The sequence below is a fragment of the Carcharodon carcharias genome, chromosome X (assembly GCF_017639515.1).
Source record: "Carcharodon carcharias isolate sCarCar2 chromosome X, sCarCar2.pri, whole genome shotgun sequence".
NCBI classification, from domain to species: Eukaryota; Metazoa; Chordata; class Chondrichthyes; order Lamniformes; family Lamnidae; genus Carcharodon; species Carcharodon carcharias.
The window spans coordinates 20,650,035-20,673,925 of NC_054507.1; the positions used below are offsets into that span (position 1 = coordinate 20,650,035).

Below are 23,891 nucleotides of genomic sequence, written 5' to 3' on the forward strand. Positions count from 1 at the left end.
AGAAATAGGCCACTTGGTCCAACCAGTCCATGCTGGCATTTATGCTCCACTCGAGCCTCCTCCCATCTTTTCTCAAAAAAATCTATCATCATAGCTGATAGCTCACCTCTATATTCTTTGCTTGATCGTGAATTCCACTTTCTCACCACCCTCTGGGTAAAGAAGTTTCTTCTGAATTCCCTATTGAATTTCTTAGTGACTATCTCATATTGATGGTCTTTAGTTATCTTCCCCAAGAGGAAACATTCTGTCTGTATCTGTCAAAAATACCTATCTATCAAATCCTTTCATAATTTTAAACGCCTCTGAGCTCACCCCTCCAGCCACCTTTTTTCAGGAGAAGAGAGATCCAGACTATCAATCCTTTCCTGATACGTATACCCACACATTTCTGGTATCATCGTTGTAAACCTTCTCTGTACCCTCTCCATATCCTTTTTCCAATATGACGACCAGAATTGAACACAGTTAATATTGTAAAATTGGTTGCAAAACTAACTAACTAGATTTAACTAGTCTTACTGAAGTTAGTGTTAATTTAATGTGTGCCAGTTAGGTAGTTTATTATAAAATTGTACTGACTTTCTAACCATTACATTTCAGTTCTCTCAAACTTTTTTTTAACAAATATTTTAGGTCCGTAAACAGCAAAAGGAGCATACAAACCTTATGACAGAATATCGGAATAAACAGCAACAAAAATGTTCTTTATCTCCCTCAGGGATGATGGCGACAACCTCATCCCAGAATCCGAGAGTAATGCCCAAACTTTCAACACCCATGTTATCAGCAGCATTAGCCCAGCAAGGAGGGGCAATCCTTGGATCTCAAGCAATAGCTCAGCAACCAAATACACTAATAGGACATACAGGAAATATAAGAATGCCACAGATCGGGGCTACAGTACCACTGCAACAGGGACCAACATTCTTGACCTCAGCTGTGTCCCAGCAACAGGAATATCCCTCTGCCTCAGGAACTGTATCTTCTGCTCCCTCAACCAGTTTTTTTTCTGGAAATTCTGCTGCTCAAACACTTACAAATGAAAGCAGACTCCTACAGGAGAGACAACTTCAACTGCAGCAAAGAATGCAACTTATTCAACAGCAAGGACTTGTAGGGCCATCTCAGCAGCAAAGTATCATGGGAAAGTTACAGCAACAAGGTATCATTGGACAGCTTCAGCCAACGACTCAGCAAAACATTGTTGGTAACAAACCAACACAGCAGGGTGTCATGGGTCAACAGCAGCAAGGCTTCATTGGACAACAGCAAGGGATTGTTGTCCAGTCACAACACCAACCTGCTCAGCAGCAGCAGCAAGTTCTTGCAGGGCAGCAGCTACCCCAGCAGCATAGCAACATGGGTCAGACACAGCAGCAGCCAGCAACACAACACCAGCAGAGTCTGGCACCTCAACAGCAACACTTAAGGCTGATGAGTCAACAGCAAGGCCTCCTTGGGCATCAGCAGCCCCACCAACAGGGTCTTACAAGTCATCCAAAGCCTCCACGGCCCCAGCAAGGTCTTATGGCGCAGCAATTGGCGCATCAGCAAAGTCTTGCAGTTCAACAGCAAGTCCTCACTTCTCAACAGCAGCAACAAAGTCTGGTTTTACAGCAACAGGCATCCAGTGTTCCTTTGCAGCAGCAAGGGCTCATAGGGCATCAACAAGGGGTTGTTTCACAGAGTCAGCAGTTGGGAACAATGACACCCCTGCAACAGCATCATCTTCAAGCTGTGCCAGGACAACTCCACCCACAAAGTGTTATCAGACAGAACAACATCCTGAGACTTTCCACACCCTTCCAAGGCCAGCAGCAAAGCACAATGGGACATCAAACTAGAATGCAAAGTATAATGAGGCAGCAATCTCAGGATGTTTTGGGCCAGCACCTAGCGACGCAAAGCATTATGGGGCAGCAGACTCCACTGCAAGTCATCAGGCACCAACTGCCAGGCATAATAGGACAGGGACAGCAACAGCATCAGCCTCAGAGCATGATGGGGCAGGGCATGAGGCAGCAGCATCCACCCCAAGTCTCAGTGGAGCAAGGGCAGCAATCCCAGCCTCAGGGAACAATGGACCAGGGACAGCAGCATCAGCCCCAGAGCACAATTGGACAAGGACAAGAACATCAGCCCCATGCTACGATGGGAATCGGACAGCAGCCCCAGGGAACAATGGGGCAGCAGCAGCAGCAACAACCCCCTCAAGCCCAGGGCATGATGGGACAGCAGTCACAGCCACCAAGCCAGCCCCAGAGCACGGTGGGACAGCAAATACCACCCCAGCCCCAGAGCACAGTGGAGCAAGCAATTGGACAGCAGATACCCCAAGGCCCAATGGGACAGCAGCCCCCTCAGGGTCCATTGGGGCAGGGAATGGGACAGCAGCAGTCATCTCAAGGCACAGTGGGGATGGGACAGCAATCCCAGCCTCAAGGCACAGTGGGGATGGGACAGCAACCTCAGCCTCAAGGCACAGTGGGGATGGGACAGCAACCTCAGCCTCAGGGCACAGTGGGGATGGGACAGCAACCTCAGCCTCAAGGCACAGTGGGGATAGGACAGCAACAGCAGTCATCCCAGGGCCCAGTGGGGATGGGACAGCAACAGCAGTCGTCCCAGGGCCCAGTGGGGATGGGACAGCAACAGCAGTCGTCCCAAGGCCCAGTGGGGATGGGACAGCAACAGCAGACATCCCAGGGTCCAGTGGGGATGGGACAGCAACAGCAGACATCCCAGGGCCCAGTGGGGATGGGACAGCAACAGCAGTCACCCCAGAGTACAGTGGGAATGGGACAGCAACAGCAGTCACCCCAGGGCCCAGTGGGAATGGGACAGCAACAGCAGTCACCCCAGAGTACAGTGGGAATGGGACAACAGCAGCCATCCCAGGGCGCAGTGGGAATGGGACAGCAACAGCAGTCACCCCAGAATACAGTGGGAATGGGACAACAGCAGCCCCAGCCTCAGGGCACAGTGGGGATTGGGCAGCAACCCCAGTCTCAGAACTTGGTAGGTGTAGGACAGCAGCAACCCCAGCCTCGGGGCACAGTGGGGATAGGACAACCACAGCCTCAGGGCACAGTGGGGATAGGACAACCTCAGCCACAGGGTGCAGTGGGGATAGGACAACCCCAGCCTCGGGGCTTGATAGGAGTGGGACAGCCCCAGCCTCAGGGCACAGTGGGAATGGGACAGCAATCCCAGCCTCAGGGCCTGATGGGGCAGGTAAAGCAACAGCAGCAGCCTCCAGGTTTGATTGGGATGAGGCAAGGACAGCAGCAGCTGTTACAGGGTTTGATGGGGCAGTGGCAGCTGCAGCCTCCGGGTATGGTTAGGCAGGGACAACCACAAAGCCTAATGGGGCAGGGGCAGCTTGCACAGAACTTAATGGGCCAAGAGCAGGGACAGCAGCAGCCACGTCCACAGGGCATGTTGGGGCAAGGTCAGGGACAGCAACAATTGCAGAGCTTAATGGGACAGAGACAGTCTCCAGGTACAATGGGACAAGGGCAGCGGATGCAGAGCTTAGGTACAGTTGGTGGCCAGCAATCTCTGCAGGCTTCAGGTATGGTGGGGCAGGAGAAGGAGCAGGAGCAGCAACAGGAACAACCACCTACAGGCACAGTGAGGCAGGAGCAGCAGCAAAGCCAAATTGTAATGGAACAGGAGTCTTTGCTGCCTCCCCAGTGCATAATGGGGCAGGACCGTAACCAACTACCAACTCAGAATATGATGAGACAGCAGCAGCTGTCCAAAAGTGCAGCAGGACTGGGACAACCTCAGGGTATGATGTATCAGAATTTACAAACACGAGCAGTGACATCAGTACAACAACCAATGCAGCAAGGCGTTGCAGGACAGCAGCGACTTATGAATCAGCAGGGTCAGTTAATGAGACGTGTACAACAACAAGCAGTAACTGGTCTACAACAGAATAATGGTCTCAGTTTACAAGGGATGGTGCGGGTAGCAACGTCTCAGCAGCATGGAACTGTGGGAGATCCAAGACAAGGAGTGCAAAACATTATGACTTCACAGTCATTTCAGCAGCAGCATGCGGGGCTGCGTTCAGTTCATATAACTGGTCAACAGATTGGGTTAGGCCATCTTCGTCCAGGCATGGTATATGTTCAGCAGGTTAAAGCCGAACATAGCGGGAAGCCACAAGAGATGGCCCATCTGATTCAAAACAAACGAGCAAGGCAGAACGTGGGGTCAGGAAGTGAATTGGTGTCTGGCCAAGCTCATTGTAATCGTTCACAAATGCCACATCCAGAATTAAGTAAAACAAATTTGGGAGATGTGTCACTACAAGGTGAAACTTTGGAAACAATAATGCAGTCACAACCAGAATTGCTTAAAGATCATGAACCCAAAGAAATTAGTGCTTGCGTGACAGACTCTATAGCAATTATACCTCAAAAGATACCTGATTCAAAGTCTGATACATTGGTAATGAAACCACATGGGACTGTTGGAAAAGCAAGCTCGGTTACTGAGTTGCAAGCCAGAATTAATGTTGAGATCCGTGAACAAAGTGACTTGAAGAAACCTTGTACATTTGACTTCCCAATATCTCCCCCAAGTCATGCAACAAAGGAGGAATGCACTGGTTTGAGATCAGAATCATCACTGTTGAATCAGACCAATGGACAAGAGGAATGTGCACAGAAAGTCACAGGAAGGCAGGATAGCTGTTCTAAATTACAGGAGGGTGCTGCTAAAGACACCAACACAGCAGGTGCAGGTCACTTAGTGAAACAGGAAAGTATTGATGCAGTTCGCTGTGGATTTCCAGAAGGAACTGTAAAGCATGAGTCAAATACTGACTCTGTCAATGCCTTGAATGCAGGGGGTCATTCTTTTCTTGCTCCAAGATCTGAGGCTGGACAGCTGCTTCTCCAGAAACTTTTACGCACTAAGAACTTGCAGCTTGTGGCACAACGCTCTGGAGATGGAACGCACTTAACTGTAAAAGGCCACATTGAAAGCAAAGCTGTGATAATAGATCGAAAACTACAAGGTGCAACCGGAAATTCAGAGGTTAGTTAAAAAATTTGGTTTACAGTGATGTCACAATCTTTGTATAGTGTCCTTACCATGTCAACATTTTACATTTGAAGATCAGACTTCACATGAACTATGTAAGTATGTTTACAGGCAAACACTTGCAGCAAGTTTAATTTCCAATAGAGTTATGCTCATCCAAAGCTGCATCTCCACTTCTAATTTAAATCGAGCTTCAAACCCCGAGTTTTTGATTACTTTAAAAGCAATTTAATTAGGACATTAGAAAAAATATTTATTGCAAATTAATTTGATCTTTTCATATTACACATTCTCAAGTATTCCCTACAGTTATTTGCAAAATATTGTGCTTGTAGAAAGGTTTTTCTGCAAGTATAAAGAGAAAATGGTGAGAACAGAAAAGCAGGACAGCCAGCATAGTGGGTAACATAGGCAGTTAACATTTTAAGCCAGACATTCTAAGAAGCCCACGTGGTGGAGGAGGATTCTTGTAATGATGGGAATCCATCTTACTCTGAGCAAAATTGTGCAAGCCTATACATAGCAATCAATAGAGTGGGTCTGAAGTGATCAGAAGGCCATTCATGGCCTTTTTAGTATGCTGACCTGCTATTCTGATGGTTGGGATGTGGGGGAGCCAGGCAAGAAGATTTTTTTTTAAAAATGCCTATCTTGTTGAAGCTTCTTCAGCGCTCATTAGCCTGGGAGGAGTGGAATCTATGGGGCTATGTAGCAAGCAGTAAGTTTGGTGTTTTTAATTGACCCATCCACGTTTTACAGATGATGTTTTATCTCCAAACTTCCCTTCAGTTTAACTCTATCTGGTATATGAGTTTGCTGCCAGGGTTCCTAAGGAATGTTGGACCAATAGAATGCATCTCAATATTTTTTGGCTGTTTGTGATCCACAAGAATAATGAAAGCTCCTATTGTGACTGCATCATGTGGCAATCACTGTTCCTTTTAGGCTGCACAACAACCCAAAAGCCCCCATGCACAAGTTGGCCCTTGTAAAGTTGCAAAAAAAAAACATTAAAACATTCACGCACTTAACATAACATAACTTGACTTAACATAAAGGTTCCTCTATTAAATTTAATCCATTGTTTTTTACAAGATAAAGGAATTTCAGGAAATTAGCAAGAAAAACTTGGGCCCAAAAACAAAAAGAACGCAAAAGGCAACTGACAGAGGCACCAACTCTCGAAAGAAGAGTAAAAAGGATGAAGGAATAAAAAGTACAGATGCTCTTATGAAGCAGTTGCAACAGGTACCAGTGTGAGATTTTAAATAAACCTTGATATAATTTAGGAACTCAGGACTGAGATTGTACTGTACAATTGCATTCTGGAAATTTTCTAATATTTGTATTAAGTGCAAGAATCCCAATATGCATGTTTATTTTTTAAAACCACACCTTCCACTTCCCTTTACTTTAAGCAGGATAGATTCTGGGAGATTGTTTCCTTTACTGGGGGAATCTAGAACTAGGAGGCAAAATGAAAATAAGGGGTCTGCCATATAGGAGACTCATCAAAATAAGATCAGAAGTGGGGGATGTTCACAATGTTCACCATTTGTGACTCCTCAGATACTGAAGCAGTCTGTGTCCATATGCAGCAAGACTTGAACAATATCCAGGCTTGGGCTGATAGGTGGCAAATAACATTTGTGCCCACACAAGTGTCAAGCAATGACCATCTCCAACAAGAGAGGATCCAACCATCTCCCCATGACATTCAATGGCATTACCATCGCTGAATCCCCCACTATCAAAATCCTGGAAGTTACCATGGACCAGAAACTGAACTGGACTAGCCATATAAATAATATGGCACCAAGGGCAGGTCAGAGGCTGGGAATTCTGTGGTGTATAACTCTCCTCCTGACTCCCCAAAGCCTGTCCACCATCTATAAGGCACAAGCCAGGAGTGTGATGGAATGCTCTGCACTTGCCTGAATGAGTGCAGCTCTAACATTACTCAAGAAGCTGGACACCTTCCAGGACAAAGTAGCCCACTTGATTGGCACTCCATCCACCACCATCAACATCCATTCCCTCCACCAGCAATGCACAGTGGCAGCAGTGTGTACCATCTACAAGATGTACTGCAACAACTCACCAAGGCTCCTTAGACCACACCTTCCAAACCCACGACCTCTACCATCGAGAAGGACAAGGGCAACAGATGCATGGGAACACCACCGCCTTCAAGTTCTCTTCCAAGCCACACACCAGACTGACTTGTAACTATATCACCATTCCGTCACTATCGCTGGGTCAAAATCCTGGAACAACTTCCTAACAGCACTGCGGGTGATCCTACAACACATTGACTGCAATGTTGAAGAAGGCAGCTCACCAGGACCGTCTTGAGGGCACTTAGGTATGAGCAATAAATGCTGACGTGGCCAGCAACACACACACATCCCATGAACGAAATTTTTTAAAATGAGGAATTTCTTCTGAGGGTCCGTTAGTCTTTGCTCTCTGTGGAAGAGAATTCCAATGGAGGCTGGGTCATTAAATATATTCAAGGCTGAGTTGGACAGATTTTTGATCTAAAAGGGAGTCAAGGATTATGGGGGGTAGGCAGTAAAGTGGAATTAAGGCCACAATCAGATCAACCATGATCTTATTGAATGGCAGAGCAGGCTCGATCAGCCGAATAGACTACCTATGCTCCTATTTCTTATGATCTTGCTGAGTTGAACCTTGCACTCTTGTATTCCTTCTGGTGGATGGATGTAAAATGATATAACAGAGGCTTGAGTTCAGATCACATTTTCTTTTTATCAGGAAATGTTGAATGTTCTCTCTGTCTTTCTGATTGGGAATGGTAATTTGTGCTGATTATAGGTGGCTGAGTTGTGTGTCAATTATTAATAGCGTTGAGACTGTCCTTAGTCATTTCATGTAGGATCATTAACGCTGGCAGAAATAGAAACTTTCATCCCATAATTCTATAAATTTTCTTTGATAACACTCATAATGCATCTTGGGACCTTTAAACCACATTAAAGGCACCATAAATGCTTGTTGTTGCTGTACATGGGTATGACTTGGATTTAAACAATGTCCCTTAGTGCTCAAATGAAGAAAGGTCACCTACCCTGGAACTTTAGTCTGGAAAGTCACCTGTGCATTTCTCTGTATTAAGTGGCCATTATTTTCTTGTCTTTTTCCCCCTAGCAACTCTCCCTCCTTCCTTTGGTGGAACCGACCATTGAGGTGAACTTTGGTCTCTTTCCTCCATTTGGGAGCGGTCCGTTCAACAGCAAAAACCAGCTGAAAGGGTCATTTGGGAATGCAGTGCTAGATAGTGCTCCAGATTACTACTCGCAGCTTCTCTACAAGGTAAATGTGACTAAAATGAAGCACTTATGACTAGGTTCAACATAGTTTTGCCTTTGTGAGCTATGTCATGTTACATAAGGGTTTAAAGATCAAGTTTGTACACAAAATCATGTTCTTGTTTATTCTGATTAAAACGTTTACAGGTTTTAACTGTATTGTCTCAACCAAGTATCCAAAGGAGAGGGCAAGCCAATCAATTCAAATGCAAACATCTTGCAGGATTTGTTCAAATATTTGTTTGGCAGCTTTTTTTTTTGAAAAAAGAAATCCAATTGACATATTATTTAAATTTGTTTGATCCTGGTGATCTTCTGAAAAGCATTTTTAACCCCTTGCTGGTTAAATTTGGGTGTCTGTCTGAAGCTTCAAAGAGTGATAGCCAGGCTAGATAGCTTCCTTGGATGGTAAGAAAGGGAAAGAATCAGCACATAAGAATACAAAGTTACACAGGGTCACGTAGGATATAGGGCACAGAAACAGTCCATGCTGTTCTTTATGCTCCACTCGAGCCTCCTCCCATCTTTCCTCATCTAAATGTACCATTGTAACCCTCTATTCCCTTCTCCCTCATATGCTTGCATTTCCCCTTAAATGCATCTAATACTATTCACTTCAACCACTTCCTGTAGTAGCAAGTTCCACATTCTCACCACTCTCTGGATAAAGAACTTTCTTCGAAATTTCCTGTTGGATTTCTTGGTGACTATCTTATATTGATGGCCTCTAGTTATGCTCTTCCCCACAAGAGGAAACACTCAAAACCTTTCATAATTTTAAAAACCTCTTAGGTCACCCCTCAGCCTTTTTTCAAGAAAAAAAGAGATCCAGTCTATCAATCTGCTCCTAATATGTATACTCAGGTATTTCTGGTATATCCTTGTAAATCTTCTCTACACTGTCTCCAGTGCCTCTGTGTACTTTTTATAACATGACAACCAGAGCTGCACACAGTAATCTGTGGCCTGTCTAACTGTTAGTTGAACAATTCCAGCCAAGTGTTGTTTTCTACTTGCATAACAAGATAATTATACTAACTCATGTAAAATCTGTTATGTGTCATAGCTCTGTTCACTTATTCTTTTACTACTTCATGAATTTGGAAGTTGCAGCCCAAGTTACTGTGTTGTATGGTATATTCTGCGCTCTTCCAAAATCAAGAGAAGAATCATGTGTATGGGTATGTGAATAAACCAGAAAGCCAAAAATATGAATACGATTCTCTGTTTAATCCCTATGCATGCTACTAATTTTTAAGTATCTGGACAAGTGAAAATACTGTCCGGAACATACTGAGGTGAGGCCAACACGCAGGAGTCAGCCAAGATGCTGAGCCCAAAAATAAACCTAAAAGGGTAACAGTAAAGCCTTTGTTGATAAAATATTGAGTAAATATTACATTTTACTGGTATTTGCTGCTTCATATCTCACAAAAAAGTTACACTTGCAAAGGAATGACCTTTAATATAAGGTTACCTCTTCTAATATTCAAGAATTCAATGGATTAATTTCCTATCATTCTTTAGCAGAACAATCTGAGCAATCCACCGACCCCACCTTCCTCGTTGCCTCCCACCCCTCCTCCCTCTGTCCAGCAGAAACTGGTGAATGGATTGGCCACTTCTGAGGAGCTGACGGAAGGGCAGAAAGAACTCGAAGGGCAAAAGGGTATGAGAATTTGATAGAGTTTAATTATTTGGCACAATATATATGATATGATCTAACCTGGAGTTCTTAGGTTTAGGCTGAAGCCTACCCCGAATGAGACTCATAACTGTGTATCCTGACTGCAGAGAATTATTAGGGAAAAAAAACACACTTCCTTTCATTGAAAGGAAATCTCAGCTGCATACAGTTATCCTCCTCCTCCTCTTCCAGGTACCATGTAATTCCTTTATTCAAAAAGGGAGGGAGACAGCAAGCAGGAAACTACAAGCCAGTTAGCTTAACATCTGTCATAGCAAAATTGTTAGAAGCTATTATTAAAGACATCATAGCAGGGCACTGGAAAAAATTAAGAGTAATCAGGCAGAGTCAGCATCATTTTGTGGGAGGGAAATCATGCTTAACCAATTTTTTAGAGTTCTTTGAAGAAGTAACATATGCTGTGGATTAAGAGGAACCGGTACTGTGCTTAGATTTCCAGAAGGCATTTGATAAGGTGCCACAACGAAGGTTGTTCTGAAAAATAAAAGCTCATGGTATAGGGGGTAACAAACTAGTATGCATAGAAGATTGACTAGCTAACAGGATACAGAGTAGGCAGAAATGGGTCATTATAGATAGGAAAGTAAGATATGAAGAGGACATGAGGGTACAAATGGATATAGACAGGTTAAGTGAGTGGGCAAAAATCTGGCAAATGGATTGTAATGTGGGAAAATGTGAAATTGTCCATTTTGGCAGGAAGAATAAAAAAGCATATTATCTAAATGGTGAGAGATTGCAGAACTCTGAGATGCACAGAACTCTAGGTGTCCTAGTGCATGAATTGCAAAAGGTTAGTATGCAGGTACAGCAAGTAATTAGGAAAGCTAATGGAATGTTATCATTTATTGCGAGGGGAATTGAATACAAAAGTGGGGAGGTTATGCTTCAGTTATACAGGGCATTGGTGAGATCACACCTGGAGTACTGTGCACAACATTGGTCTCCTTAGTCAAGGAAGGATGTAAATGCATTGGAAGCAGTTCAGCAAAGGTTTACCAGACTAATACCTGGAATGGGCAGGTTACCTTATGCAATATGGGCCAGGATTTTCCCCTCGGCGATTTGGGGGCAGCCCCTGCTTGCTGAGGGGAAAATGACGCGGGATGACATCGGGAGGAACCCCTGACGTCATCCCGGTCCCTTTAAACATTCGCGAAGGTGGGCGGATAGCGAAATCAGCTGTCCGCCCGCCGACTTGTCAATGGCCAATTAAGGCCATTGACAGGCTAACTAACCTTATTAAACACCCTGTCCGGCCAACCTTAAGGCTGGCGGGCAGGCCAGGAGCCCCAGCGAGCTGCAGATTATTAATGAAACTTCATCCACTGGTGGGATGAAGTTTCATGTACATTTTTTAAAAATTTAATAAATTTTGTGTGTTTATTATTAACATGTCCCATCTCGTGTGACGCTGTCACATGAGGGGGGACATGCTAATAATTTTAATATTTATCTATTTTTAGAGTTTACTTACCTCTCACGAATCTCCCTGTGACAGCACTTGGTCTCGGGGAGCAGTGTGCACTTTGACAGTTGGGGATTCCCTCCCCCACCGGAACAGGAAGGGCATAGCACTTCCTGTCGGGCAGGCTGCTGGGCGGGCCTTAATTGGCCTGCCCACTCAAAATGGCGGCGGGCCCAGTTTCAGCGGCGGGGTTCAGCTGCCCATCGAGGTAAGAATTCTGCCCAAAGTCAGACAGGATAGACTTGTATCTGCTGGAGTTTAGAAGAGTAAGAGACAACCTGATTGAAACATACAAGATCCTGAGGGTCTTGCCAAGGTGGATGTGGAGAGGATGTTTCCTCTTGTGGGAGAATCAAGAGCTAGGGGTTACTGTTTAAAAATAAGGGGTCGCCCATTTAAGACCGAGACACACAGAAATTTTTTCTGAGGCTCGTGAGGAGCACTCTTCCTCGAAAGGAAGCAGAGTCTTTGAATATTTTTAAGGCGGAGGTAGATAGATTCTTGATAAGCAAGGGAGTGAAAGGTTATCTGGGGTAGGTTATAGAGGGTAGGTGGGAATGTGGAGTTGAGGTTACAATCAGATCAGCCATGACCTTATTAAATAGCGGAGCAGGCTTGAGGGGCCGAGTGGCCTACCATATGCTTGTATGCCCTAAGAGAACGTTGGCGACCCTGGGTTCCCATTGGATTGGTCCATGATTATGCTTGGCAAAGTACTGCAGTGGTTTGCTGTTGCCTTCTGCAGTATGGCTGACCAGGAAGCACTCCTGCTCTTACCTTGCCATCAGGTGCATTGGAAGGATTTACAGGCTGATAATCAGCATGTTTGGTCATGTTATGGACACATCTTCCATAGCCATCAAGTCCTGAAGAGGGACTTGAACCCAGAGCTTCTGGCCCAGAGGTAGGGACACTGCCACTGCGCCAAAAGACCTGTTATCACCTGTTTATATAAAAAAAATCCTTCAAATTATTATTATAAATCCCATGTGAATATTTTCTCAATTACTTGGCCTTTTACAAAGGAAAGTTATGCTGTAGTTCAGTAGAACTCTGTTTAGACTGTGTCTGGAGTATTGTGTTCAATTCCGGGCACTGCATCTCTGCCAGGATATATTGGGCTTGGAGAAGGTGCAGCGCAGATTCACCTAAATGATACTGGAGCCAAAAGAGTTAAATTATGAGGAAAGGTTGCATAGATTCAACTTGTGTTACCTTTAGTACAGAAGATTAAGGAGTTATCTCATTGAGATACTTAAAATAATCAAAGGAGTTGATAGGGTAGAAAGAGAGAAACTATTTCATCTGATGGAGCTGTTCAGGGCAAAAGGAATAATTTTACCTCTGAACAGCCTAGCTCTAGTTTAATGTCAGGAAGCAGTTCTGCACACAAAGGGTAGTGAAAATCTGGAGCTCTGCGGAAAATTGACGATTTCAAGACTGAGATAAATTTTTGTTAGTTAAGGATATGAATGAATATGGAACCAAGTGGGTAACTTAAGATACAAGTCAGCCATTATCAAATCAAAAAGCTCAAGGGGCTGAATGGCCTATTCCTGTTCTGTTATACCCACCATCATGATGTGCTTTGAGGCATAAATCGCTGCTTTAAAAAATTTTTCAAAGTCTTTGTCAAAGTGCAACATCAAGTTGGGGAAATAAGATAGAGCAAAATTCTGGGGGGGAAATGCTGCTGAAAAACTGATTTTATCAATTTTTTTAAAAAGATAAAACTTGCAGGTAATTTTGTTTAAAATATTGCAGATATAATTTTGTATAAGAACTTAAAGCTCTTCTCCATCTTACTACGCACAAGTACAAGATTTGAATTTTGCATGAAAGCACTAAGACTTTAATGAAGAAATGGTAGTTTGAATGTTCCACCACAAGATGTCACAGGTGCACATTCTAACATTTGCATTGCTATGCAAAGCACAAAATAAGCCCTAATAAAAGTGACAAGTTGCCACTTTACCATTATTGGCTGAAATCTGAAACAACATTTGACGTCTCCTGCGACTGTCTAATAAGTTTGTCAATTTGAATCTAGTGTTCTTATTTGCTTTTAATTGGTGCAGCAGCAAGTGATCAGATCACAAAGCCAAATAACCAAGCATGACAGTTACTGCTGTGCACACTTTGACGCAATGCCTCTGAAAGTCTGACGATAGCAGCTCTGACATCCTCATGCCATTCCTGCAGGAATCGCAAACAACAATCATGAAAAACTAATCACCTGTTTGTTGTGAACAACAGAGTTGCCCTTGAGACAGGTAACTACTATCAAGCACCCTGCTTCCATGTTCTGTCTGACCCAAAAGCAAAGCCCCAGGTGTTTAATTACTTATTGGAAGAGCCTTGGCTCCTAAAAAGCCTATAGTTGTACAAACAACAGCAAGTCGCTTCTTCTGACTGCCTTTCTCTTTACCAGCCAGTGGATTGTGTCATCTTTCTTGAAATGGCTTTGCTTGGTTAATGGATCCTGCCTGTTTTGAGAGCTTAATGGTGTACAAAATATTTGAACAAGATTTCCCTCAATATTATTTTAAAAGCTCTGAACTTGAGTGCAAAGCTGTTAACAGACCAAACTGGTGTTGAAAGAAAGACAATCTATCAATTGACAAGTGCCCCTGGACTGAAATTCTACTTCAAAAAGGTTGATCTTAAAATGGGAACATAATATGTATGTACTATTATAGTTTAAAAAGTAAGTCGCAGTGAAACTAAAATCTCTTGGAACACGAAGATTAAAGCAAAATACTGTGGATGCTGGAAATCTGAAATAAAAACAGAAAATGCTGGAAATACTCAGGTCTGGCAGCATCTGTGGAGAGAGAAATAGAATTAACCTTTCGAGTCCATATGACTCTTCTTCAGAGTTAAAGAGAAGTAGAAATATGACGGATTTTATACTGTTTCATAGGGGGTGGAACAAATGAAACAAGATAGAAGGTCAGGGGTAGGTGAGAACTAAGGAGAGATTGACAGAGAGAGTTCATAGTCTGAAGTTGTTAAACTCGATGTTAAGTCCAGAGAGCTGTCAGATGCCTAGTCGGAAGATGAGGTGCTATTCTTCCAGTTTGCATTGGGCCTCACTGGAAAGTTGCTGCAGGCCAAGGACAGACATGGGCATGAAAGCAGAATGCTGAGTTGAAATGTCAAACGACAGGAAGGTCTGGGTCATGCTTGCAGACTGAGTGAAGGTGTTCCGCAAAGCAGTCTGCGTTTAGTCTCCCCAATGTAGGGGAGGCCGCATTGGGAGCAGGGAATGCAGTAGACCAAACTGAAGAAGGTGCAGGTGAAGTGCTACTTCACCAAAAGGAGTGTTTGGGGCCTAGGACGGTGAGGACGTAAAGGGACAGGTGTTGCACCTTCTGCAATTGCATGGAAAGGTGCCGTAGGAAGGGGATGAGGAGTTGGAGATGATGGAGGAGTGGACCAGGGTATCACGGAGGGAACGGTCCCTACGGAATGCTGACGGTGGGTGGGGTGGGTGAGGGGAAGATGTGTTTGGTGGTGGCATCATCTGGAGTTGGCAGAAATGGCAGAAGATGATCCCTTGAATGCGGAGGCTAGTGGAGTGAAAAGTGAGGACAAGGGAGACCCTCTCATGGTTCTGGGAGGGAGGGGAAGGGAAGAGGGCAGAGGTGTGGGAGGTGGGTCAGACACAGTTGTGGGCCCTGTCAACCACAGTGTAGTGGGGGGGGACCTCGGTTAAGGAAAAAGGAAGACATGTCAGAAGTGCCATTTTGGAAGGTGGCATCATTGGAACAGATGCGAAGGAGGTGGAGGTACTGAGAGAATGGGATGGAGCCCTTTACAGGAGGCGCTGTGAGGAGCTGTAGTCAAGGTAGCTGTGGGAATCGGTGGGCTTGTAATGAATATTGGTGGACAATCTATCACCAGAAAGGTCAAGGAAGGGAAGGGAAGTGTCAGAGATGGACCATGTGAAGGAGAAAGAGGAGTGGAAATTGGAAGCAAAATTGATAAAATTTTCCAGATTCAGGTGAGAGCATGAAGCAGCACTGATACAGTCATCGATGTACCCAAAAAAGAGATGTGGGAAGGGGGCCTGAGTAGGACTGGAACAAGGCATGTTACACATACCCCACAAAAAGGCAGGCATAACTGCAGCCCATGCAGGTACCCATAGCCACAGCTTTTATTTGGAGGAAGTGAGACAAGTTAAGGTGAAATTGTTCAGTGAGAGAACGAGTTTAACCAGGCAGAGGAGAGTGTTGGTGGTTGGGGATTGTTTCGGCCTCTGTTCAAAGAAGTAGCAGAGAGCCTTCAGACCATTCTGGTGGGCGACAAAGGTGCTGAGTGATTGGATGTCCATGGTGAAGAGGAGGCGGTTAGGGCCAGGAAACTGGAAATTGTTGATATGACGTAGGGCATCAGAGGAATCACGAATGTAGGTGGGAAGAGACTGGACAAGGGGAGAGAGAATGGAGTCAAGATGGGAAGAAATTAGTTCCGTGGGGCAAGAACACACTGACACGATGGGTCTACCGGGGCAGCCCTGTTTGTAGATTTTGGGAAGGAGGTAGAAGCAGGCTGTGCAGGATTGGGAGACTGCAGTTGGAAACTGTGGAAGGAAGTTCTCCAGAGGAGATGGGGTCAGTGACACTCCTGGAAACCCTGCACAGCCTGCTTCACTTGCACCTTCTTCAATTTTACTGCATTCGTCGCTCCCAGTGCAGCCTCCTCTACACTGGAGAAACTAAACGCAGACTGGGTGACTGCTTTGTGAAACACCTTCAGTCCACAAACATGACCCAGACCTTTCTGTCGCTTGCCATTTCAACACACCACCCTGCTCTCATGCCCACATGTCTGTCCTTTGCCTGCTGCAATGTTCCAGTGAAGCTCAATGCAAACTGGAGGAACAGCACCTCACCTTCCAACCATGCACTTTACTTCCTTCCGCACTTAACATTAAGTTCAAAAACTTAAGACCATGTACTGTCTCCTCCCTCTTGACTCCTTTTTTAATCCAATTTTAATTTTTTTTATATTTAATTTGTTCATTTTTAATCCTTTTCCCCAAACCCCCTCTCCCCACAGGGCCATCTTTCACTTGTTTTTGTTTTGCTTTCACGAGTGCCGACCCTTGTTCTGCTATTAACACCTTCTGCTATCTTACCTTTATGCCACTTTTAGCACTTTCTTTACTCTTTACCACTACCATCAACACTCCCTTTGTCTTGTGTCCATGACATCTTTGTCAATCTCTCTGTAGCTGTCACCTCTCCCTGACCTCCTGTCTCGTTCCAACTGCTCCATCCCCTCTGAAACAATATAAAATCCATCATATTTCTACTTTTTAGCTCTGAAGAAGAGCCATACAGACGTGAAACATTAACTCTGTTTCTCTCTCCACAGATCTGCTGAGCTTTTCCAGCATTTTCTGTTTTTATTTCTTGGAACACGATTGTGCTTGATCACAGTTGAACTTCGGTGGCATCCACCATATTGTCATGTTAGATTTAATTTCTAACATGTAACTGGAATGGTATATGGATCGATCATTGATTTAGTTTGGAAAACAATTGAATGCCTTATAATTTTTTCACTTGGTTTCTATATAGCACATTGTGGTGTAATGCTGTCTTTGTTGTACTTCATCACAGATCTGCTAACAACAGAATTGAAGAATATGGACATGTTGGCTTCCTTGCCCACACCACCACACAATCAAAATGAGGAGCTAAGGTTTTTATTAACAACTACCACTCATTCCTCCTCCTACTCACTTTCTTGAAAACTCTTTGCCCTTTAAGCCTTCTGCTTCATGAATGTAAAGCTTTACTGCCTGGTACACTAAAATCACTCTGCTATTTAAACACAAAGATAGAAGACATAACTAATTAGCAGTGTGATTCTGGCACTTTGTGAAAAATATTTCACTTTCTTCCCTCTAATAGGCCCCCAAATTAATTTTTACTTGGTAAATAAAATTTTACTAAAACATAGAAAGCAACAGTAAGGGGACAGTTATGTCAGGAAGTGCTGCTTTCCTATGCTTTCAGTCCCCATTATTTTACCTGAGCAGAGATTACATGTTTAAAAATGGAAACAGCCTTTGGAGCTTGTATATTTTTTTAAAAATCTGAATTAATAAAAGATGTTGGCTTTTTAAACTTGAAACTTAACTGTGAAACAACAAAAGCACATTGTTCTTTAAGAATGTGAAGATGGTGACGTAGTGGTAATATCACTGGATAGTAACACCATGGTGGCTGGTGGAATTTAACTTCAATTAATAAAATCTGGAACATAAAGCTAGTCTCAATAATGGTGACCACGACAACTATCATTGATATAAAAACCCAACTGGTTCACTGTGCCCTTTAGAGAAGGAAACCTGCCATCCTCACCTGGTCTGGCCTACATGTGTCTCTTAACTGCCCTCTCCAATGGCCTAGCAAGCCACTCAGTTCAAGGGCAATTAGGGACGGGCAACAAATGCTGGCCTTGCCAGCGATGTCCACATCCCATGGAAGAAGTTTTAAAAAGATGGAGTGTGATTGAAGAATAAGTTCCGAGGCAAGGTCTAATGAAAAACCGTAGTGTATGTTTCTGCTTGCAGCCCAGAATGTTGCAGTATTTTTAAATCCTCTTAAAAGAAGTTGAGTTGTAATTTCTTCCTCAACAGTAGAGCAGAGATGGAAGAGGACAGACACACCCCAGACAGCATTGTGCCAGCATCCTCACCAGAAAGTGTGTTCGGGCAGGAAACTTCCAGGTTTCCCTTGCTGACTGAAATTAAGGAAGAGTCAATGGACCGTGCCCTTTCTCCTGTGATCCCCATAATTCCAGGAGCTTGCATCCCAGGTTAGTGTGAGAAATTAATAATTGTCATTCGAGCAATGCTCATTCTTTTAAAGCAGCCTGGCTCAGCCTGAGCCATTGGTTGGCAAAAGGGGTGGATTATGGTCGAAGGGAGGCAAAGAGGGGAGGGGGTCTCATACTCTGGTTTTGGTCTCCCCAGTGTTGAATTGAAGAAAATTGCATGTCATCCAGGACTGGATATTTGGACAAGCAAAGCAAGGCTGATGATATAGAGGCAGTGGAAGGGTCAATGGGTAAGAGTGGAACCAAGAAGGACAGTCCACTTGACTGGATAATGAAGCAGAAGCATTGGTGGTGCGTGGGTGGTGTGGTTGCCTGTATCAGAGGCTGCAGACAAGTTACAAGGGATGAGGGATAGAGTACCGTGTTCTGAGGGTGTTACTTATGATTTTGACCCAGGCCATTTCAGTGTTGTGGCAAACGTGAAAACCTGTCAAATATGAAGTTGTGGGAAAGATGGGACATGGATTTGCAAGTTGACAACACATTTAAGGATAATGAGAATAGAAAGAACAGGTGAGATAGCAAGATCAAGGGATGGCCATGTAAATAGATAGGACATTATATGGAGGGAGAGGTTAAAGGAGGCAAGTGCACCGAGAACAGAGGGGCAAAATGAGTCGAGATGAAGAGCCAAGAATGAAGAATAGCTGAGGAAGGAAGAGAGTGAGAATAGCAAAGTGAGAAGCTTGGATAGGTAGTAAAGAATGCATATTCAATGGAGTGGTGAGTGAGTTGGGAAAGATGGGCACAGATTTGTGAGGTGACAACACATCTATTCTAGCCTGCAGTGCTCATCTCCTACTTGTTGACTGTACATCAGAAAACTGCTAGTTTCTCAGTTTTACTTCAGTACTATCTCGCTCCTGATGTGTGGGTTGAAGGAGCCAAAGGAATAAGGAGAAGGGACCAAGGTGTGATTTGGTGATAATGGTTGCAAGAAGTAGGAACGGGAGTAAACCATATGGCCCATTGGGCCTGCTCCGTCATTCAATACGATCATGACTGATCTTGGGCTTCAACTCCACTTTCCTGCCCATTCCCCATATCCCTTGATTCCCTGAGACATCAAAAATCTTTCTATCCCAACCTTAAATGTATTCAACAATGGAACAACCACAACCCTCTGGGGCAAAGAATTCCATTCCAAAGATTCTCATCCCTTTGAGTAAAATAATTTCTCCTCATCTCAATCAGTCCTAAATGATCGGCCCCTTGCCCTGAGACTGCGCATCCATGTTTTAGATTCCCCAACCATGTCTACTCTATCAAACCCCTTCAGAATCTTGTACATTTCAATGAGATCACCTCTTGTTCTTCTAAAGGCAAGAGGGAAAGGTAATGGGAATTGATAAATAGGCTTTGACAGGAAGGGACAGAGAATACAAATCTAAGAGTAAATTGGCAGATAAGGCTAGAAGTTACAAAAATAACAAAAGGACAAAACTAAAGCCTCTGTATCTGAATGCATGTAGCATTCGAAACAAAGCAGATGAACTGATAGCGCAAATAGAAATAAATAAGCATGACCCGTTAGCCATTACAGGGACATGGCTATAGGATGACATAGATTGGGACCTGAATATTGAAGGGCACATGACATTTAGGAAGGACAGGAAGCTAGAAAAAGGTGGAGAGGTGGTTCTGTTAATTAATGGTGGTATCAGCACAATATAGAGGGATGACCTAAGTTCAGGAAACCAGGATGTAGAAGCAGTTTGGGTAGAAATGGGAAATGATAAAGGCAAGAAGTCACTTGTGGGAGTGCTGTATAGACCCCCTAGCAGTAACCACATGGTAGGGTGGGGTATAAAGGAAGAAATAATGGGAGCTTGTCAGAAAAGTACAGCGATAATCACGGGGGTTTTTAATCTATATGTAGACTGGAAAAATTAGATGGGCCATGGTAGCCTAGTTGAGGAATTCATAGTTTCTTAGAACAGCACGTTCTGGTGCCAACTAGAAAGCAGGCTGTACTAGACCTGGTATTGTGCGACACAATAGAATTAATTCATGACCTCATCGCGAAGGTGCCCCTAGCTAGCAGTGATCATAATATAATTGAATTTTACATTCAGTTTGAGGGAGAGAAGAGCGGATCTAAAAAAACAGCAACGAATAACTATAAGATTAATAAGGAGGGAAAAATTTGAGTACAAGAGAAAGCTAGCTAGAAATATAAAGACATAGTAATAGCTTCTATAGTTATTTAAATAAGAAAAGAATTAACAAAGTGAACATTGGTCATATAGAAACTGAGCCTGGGGAATTAATAATGGAAAATAAAGAGATGGCAGATGAATTGAACAAGTATTTTGCATAGGCCTTCACTATAGAGGATACAAGTAATGTCCCAGAAATAGCTGTAAATCAGGAAATGGAAGAAAGGGAGGAACTCAAAATTACAATCACCAGGGCTGTGGTACTGAGCAAGTTGTTGGAGCTGCGAGCTGACAAGTCCCCAGGTCCTGATAGGCTTAATCTGAGGGTGTTGAAAGAAGTGGCTAGTGAGATAGTTGATGCATTGGTTTTCAAAATTCCCTAGATTGGATTCTATTAGATTGGAAAATAGCGAATATAACTCCTTTATTCAAAAAGGGAGGGAGTCAGAAAACAGGAAAATACAGGCCAGTTAGCTTAACATGGGAAAAATATTAGAAGCTATTATTAAAGATGTTATAGCAGGGCACTTAGATGAATTCAAGGTAATCAGGTAGAGTCCAACATAGTTTTGTGAGAGGGTAATCATGTTTAACCAATTTATTGGAATTCTTTGAAGCAGTATGGTGCTGTGGATAAAGGGGAGCCAGTGGATATACTGTAGTTAGATTTATGGAAGTCATTTGATAAGGTGCCACATAAAGGTTATTGTGGAAAATAAAAGCTTGTGGTGTAGCGGGTAATGTATTGGCATGGATAGAAGATTGGCTAACTAACAGGAAACAGAAGGCATAAATGGGTCATTTTCTGGTTGGCAGGATATAACAAGTAGTGTGCCACAGGGATCAGCACTGGGGCCTTAACTTTTTGCAATTTATATAAATGATATGGATGAAGGGACCAATGGCATGGTTACTAAATTTGCTGATGACACAAAGATAGATAGGAAAGTAAGTTGTGAAGAGGACATAAGGATTGGATAACAAATGGATATCGATAGGTTAAGTGAGTAGACAAAGATCTGGCAAACGGAGTACAATGTGAGAAAATGCGAAATTGTCCATTTAGGCAATGTATACTATCTAAATGGTGAGAGATTGCAGAACTCAGAGATGCAGAGGGACCTGGGTGTTCTAGTGCATGAATCACAAAAGGTTAGAATGCAGGTACAGCAAGTAATTAGGAAAGCTGATAAAATGTTATTGTTTATTGCGAGGGGAATTGAATACAAAAGTAGGGAGGTTATGCTTCAGCTGTGCAGGGCATTGGTGAGACCACATCTGGAGTACTGTGTACAGTGTTGGTCTCCTTATTTAAGAAGGGTGTAAATGTGTTGAAAGCAGTTCAGAGGGTTTACTAGACTAATACTTGTAGTGGATGGATTGTCTTATGAGGAAAGGTTGGCAAGCTAGGCTTGTTGCTGGAGCTTAGAAGAGCAAGAGGTGACTTGATTGAAACAAAATCCTGAGAGGTCTTGACAGGGTGGATCTTCCTCTTGTGGGAGAATCTAGAACTGGGGGTTACTGTTTAAAAATGAGGGGTTGCCCATTTAAGATGGAGATGATGAGAATTTCTTTCTCTAAGGGTCATGAGTCTTTGGAACACCCTTTCTCAAAAGGTGGTGGAAGCAGAGTCTTTGAATATTTTCAAGGCAGAGGTAGATAGATTCTTGATAAGGGGGCGAAAGGTTATTGCGGGTAGGTGGGAATGTGGAGTTGAGATTACAGTCAGATCAGCCATGATCTTATTGAATGGCAGAGCAGGCTCGAGGGGCCAAGTGGCCTACTCCTGCTCCTAATTCGTATGTTTGCATATAAATTCTGGGGAAAATAGACCTAATTTGCTCAGCCTCTCATCATAGGACAACCCCCCTCATTCCCCAGGGACCAATTTAGTGAACCTTTGCTGTACCGTCTCTAATGCAAGCATATCTTTTAAATGTGGAGACCAAAACTGCACATGGTACTCCAAATGTGGTCTCACCAAAACCCTGTACAATTCTAGCAAGTCTTCTTTATTCCTGTACTCCAATCCCCTTGCAATGAAAATCGTTATTCCTGTACTCCAATCCTCTTGCAATGAAAATCGTTATTCCTGTACTCCAATCCCCTTGCGATGAAAATCGTTATTCCTGTACTCCAATCCCCTTGCAGCGAAGACCTTTATTCTTGTACTCCAATCCCCTTGCAGTGAAAATCGTTATTCCTGTACTCCAATCCCCTTGCAATGAAAATCATTATTCCTGTACTCCAATCCCCTTGCAGCGAAGACCTTTATTCTTGTACTCCAATCCCCTTGTGATGAAAATCGTTATTCCTGTATTCCAATCCCCTTTCAGTGAAGACCTTTATTCCTGTACTCCTATCCCCTTGCAATGAATATCGTTATTCCTGTACTCTAATCCCCTTGCAGTGAAGACCAACATGCCATTTGCCTTCCTAATTGGCCACACCATCATCACAACTCTCGAGGTGGAATAGTTGGTGGACATCTAGCCATGCAGGAAGCTTCAGGAAGATCATGAATGTTAAGGGCCTTAAAAGATTAGAGTTGCTGATGTTGATCCACAGGGATCCAAAGGAATTGAGGAGTGGTATCAGTGATTGGCAATGGACACTAGCAGATCCAGTGTATCAGCAGAGGGATGAATGGAGATGGTACCATTGGGAAGCTAGTGAAAATTGATAAAATAAAGAATAGTAGGCAACAATGAGCAGGATAGGAACAGATCAATGCTAGCTAGCATAGGGATAAATTCCTGGTAGAGGAGTAGGAAACTGAGGACATAGGAACAGACCAGGTACTAGAAGCAAGGTAGTCCAGGAGGGTGCATGGCTATATGCTAAATACAATCTACTTAATTTCAGCCTGTGATTCTGGATGTAATTCTTGTGAACTTTATTAGGATATTTCACAGTGGCTTCTAAGTCAATGTTTTTACATTGATTTTCAGCCTACAGTGGGAGGACCCTGGTGCAAAATCAATTTCTGCAGCATTTTGTTTCTTCTCAAAGCTTTTTCTTGGTGATCATTCCTGTACATGCAAAGTATTTGAAAACCTAATCCTACTTGTTTAACGGCCAGCTCACTTCTTTGGGATCTACATTTGGTATTAAAATTATTTGCCCTCTATGCCCTTCAATTGGGAATTATTGCATGAACTGCTGTTCTTATAGCCCTAGTTACAGCCAGAAGTGTTGTTGAATAACCGTAGCTGAATTAATAACTGGGCTGTATTCTAAACACCAGCTGAAGGTGACATCGGAAAGACTGAGCCTCTTCCTATTCTCACAAATTAGTTGGTATT

The 23,891-nt window shown here is 43.5% G+C and overlaps 1 protein-coding gene across 17 annotated transcripts in view; it reads left to right on the plus strand.

The window, feature by feature from the left end:
* kmt2d (lysine (K)-specific methyltransferase 2D) overlaps positions 1–23,891 on the plus strand; it is a 234,870-nt gene that overhangs the window by 185,413 nt on the left and 25,566 nt on the right. For 12 of the 17 annotated variants that reach the window (XM_041180424.1, XM_041180425.1, XM_041180430.1 and 9 more), the window contains 6 exons: positions 637–5,055; positions 6,157–6,309; positions 8,233–8,397; positions 9,921–10,062; positions 17,203–17,284; positions 18,228–18,406. In XM_041180424.1, coding sequence (XP_041036358.1) covers positions 637–5,055; positions 6,157–6,309; positions 8,233–8,397; positions 9,921–10,062; positions 17,203–17,284; positions 18,228–18,406 — 5,140 coding nt within the window. The remainder of the gene's footprint in view (positions 1–636; positions 5,056–6,156; positions 6,310–8,232; positions 8,398–9,920; positions 10,063–17,202; positions 17,285–18,227; positions 18,407–23,891) is intronic. The other 5 variants (XM_041180434.1, XM_041180439.1, XM_041180440.1 and 2 more) reach the window with 3 other exon arrangements.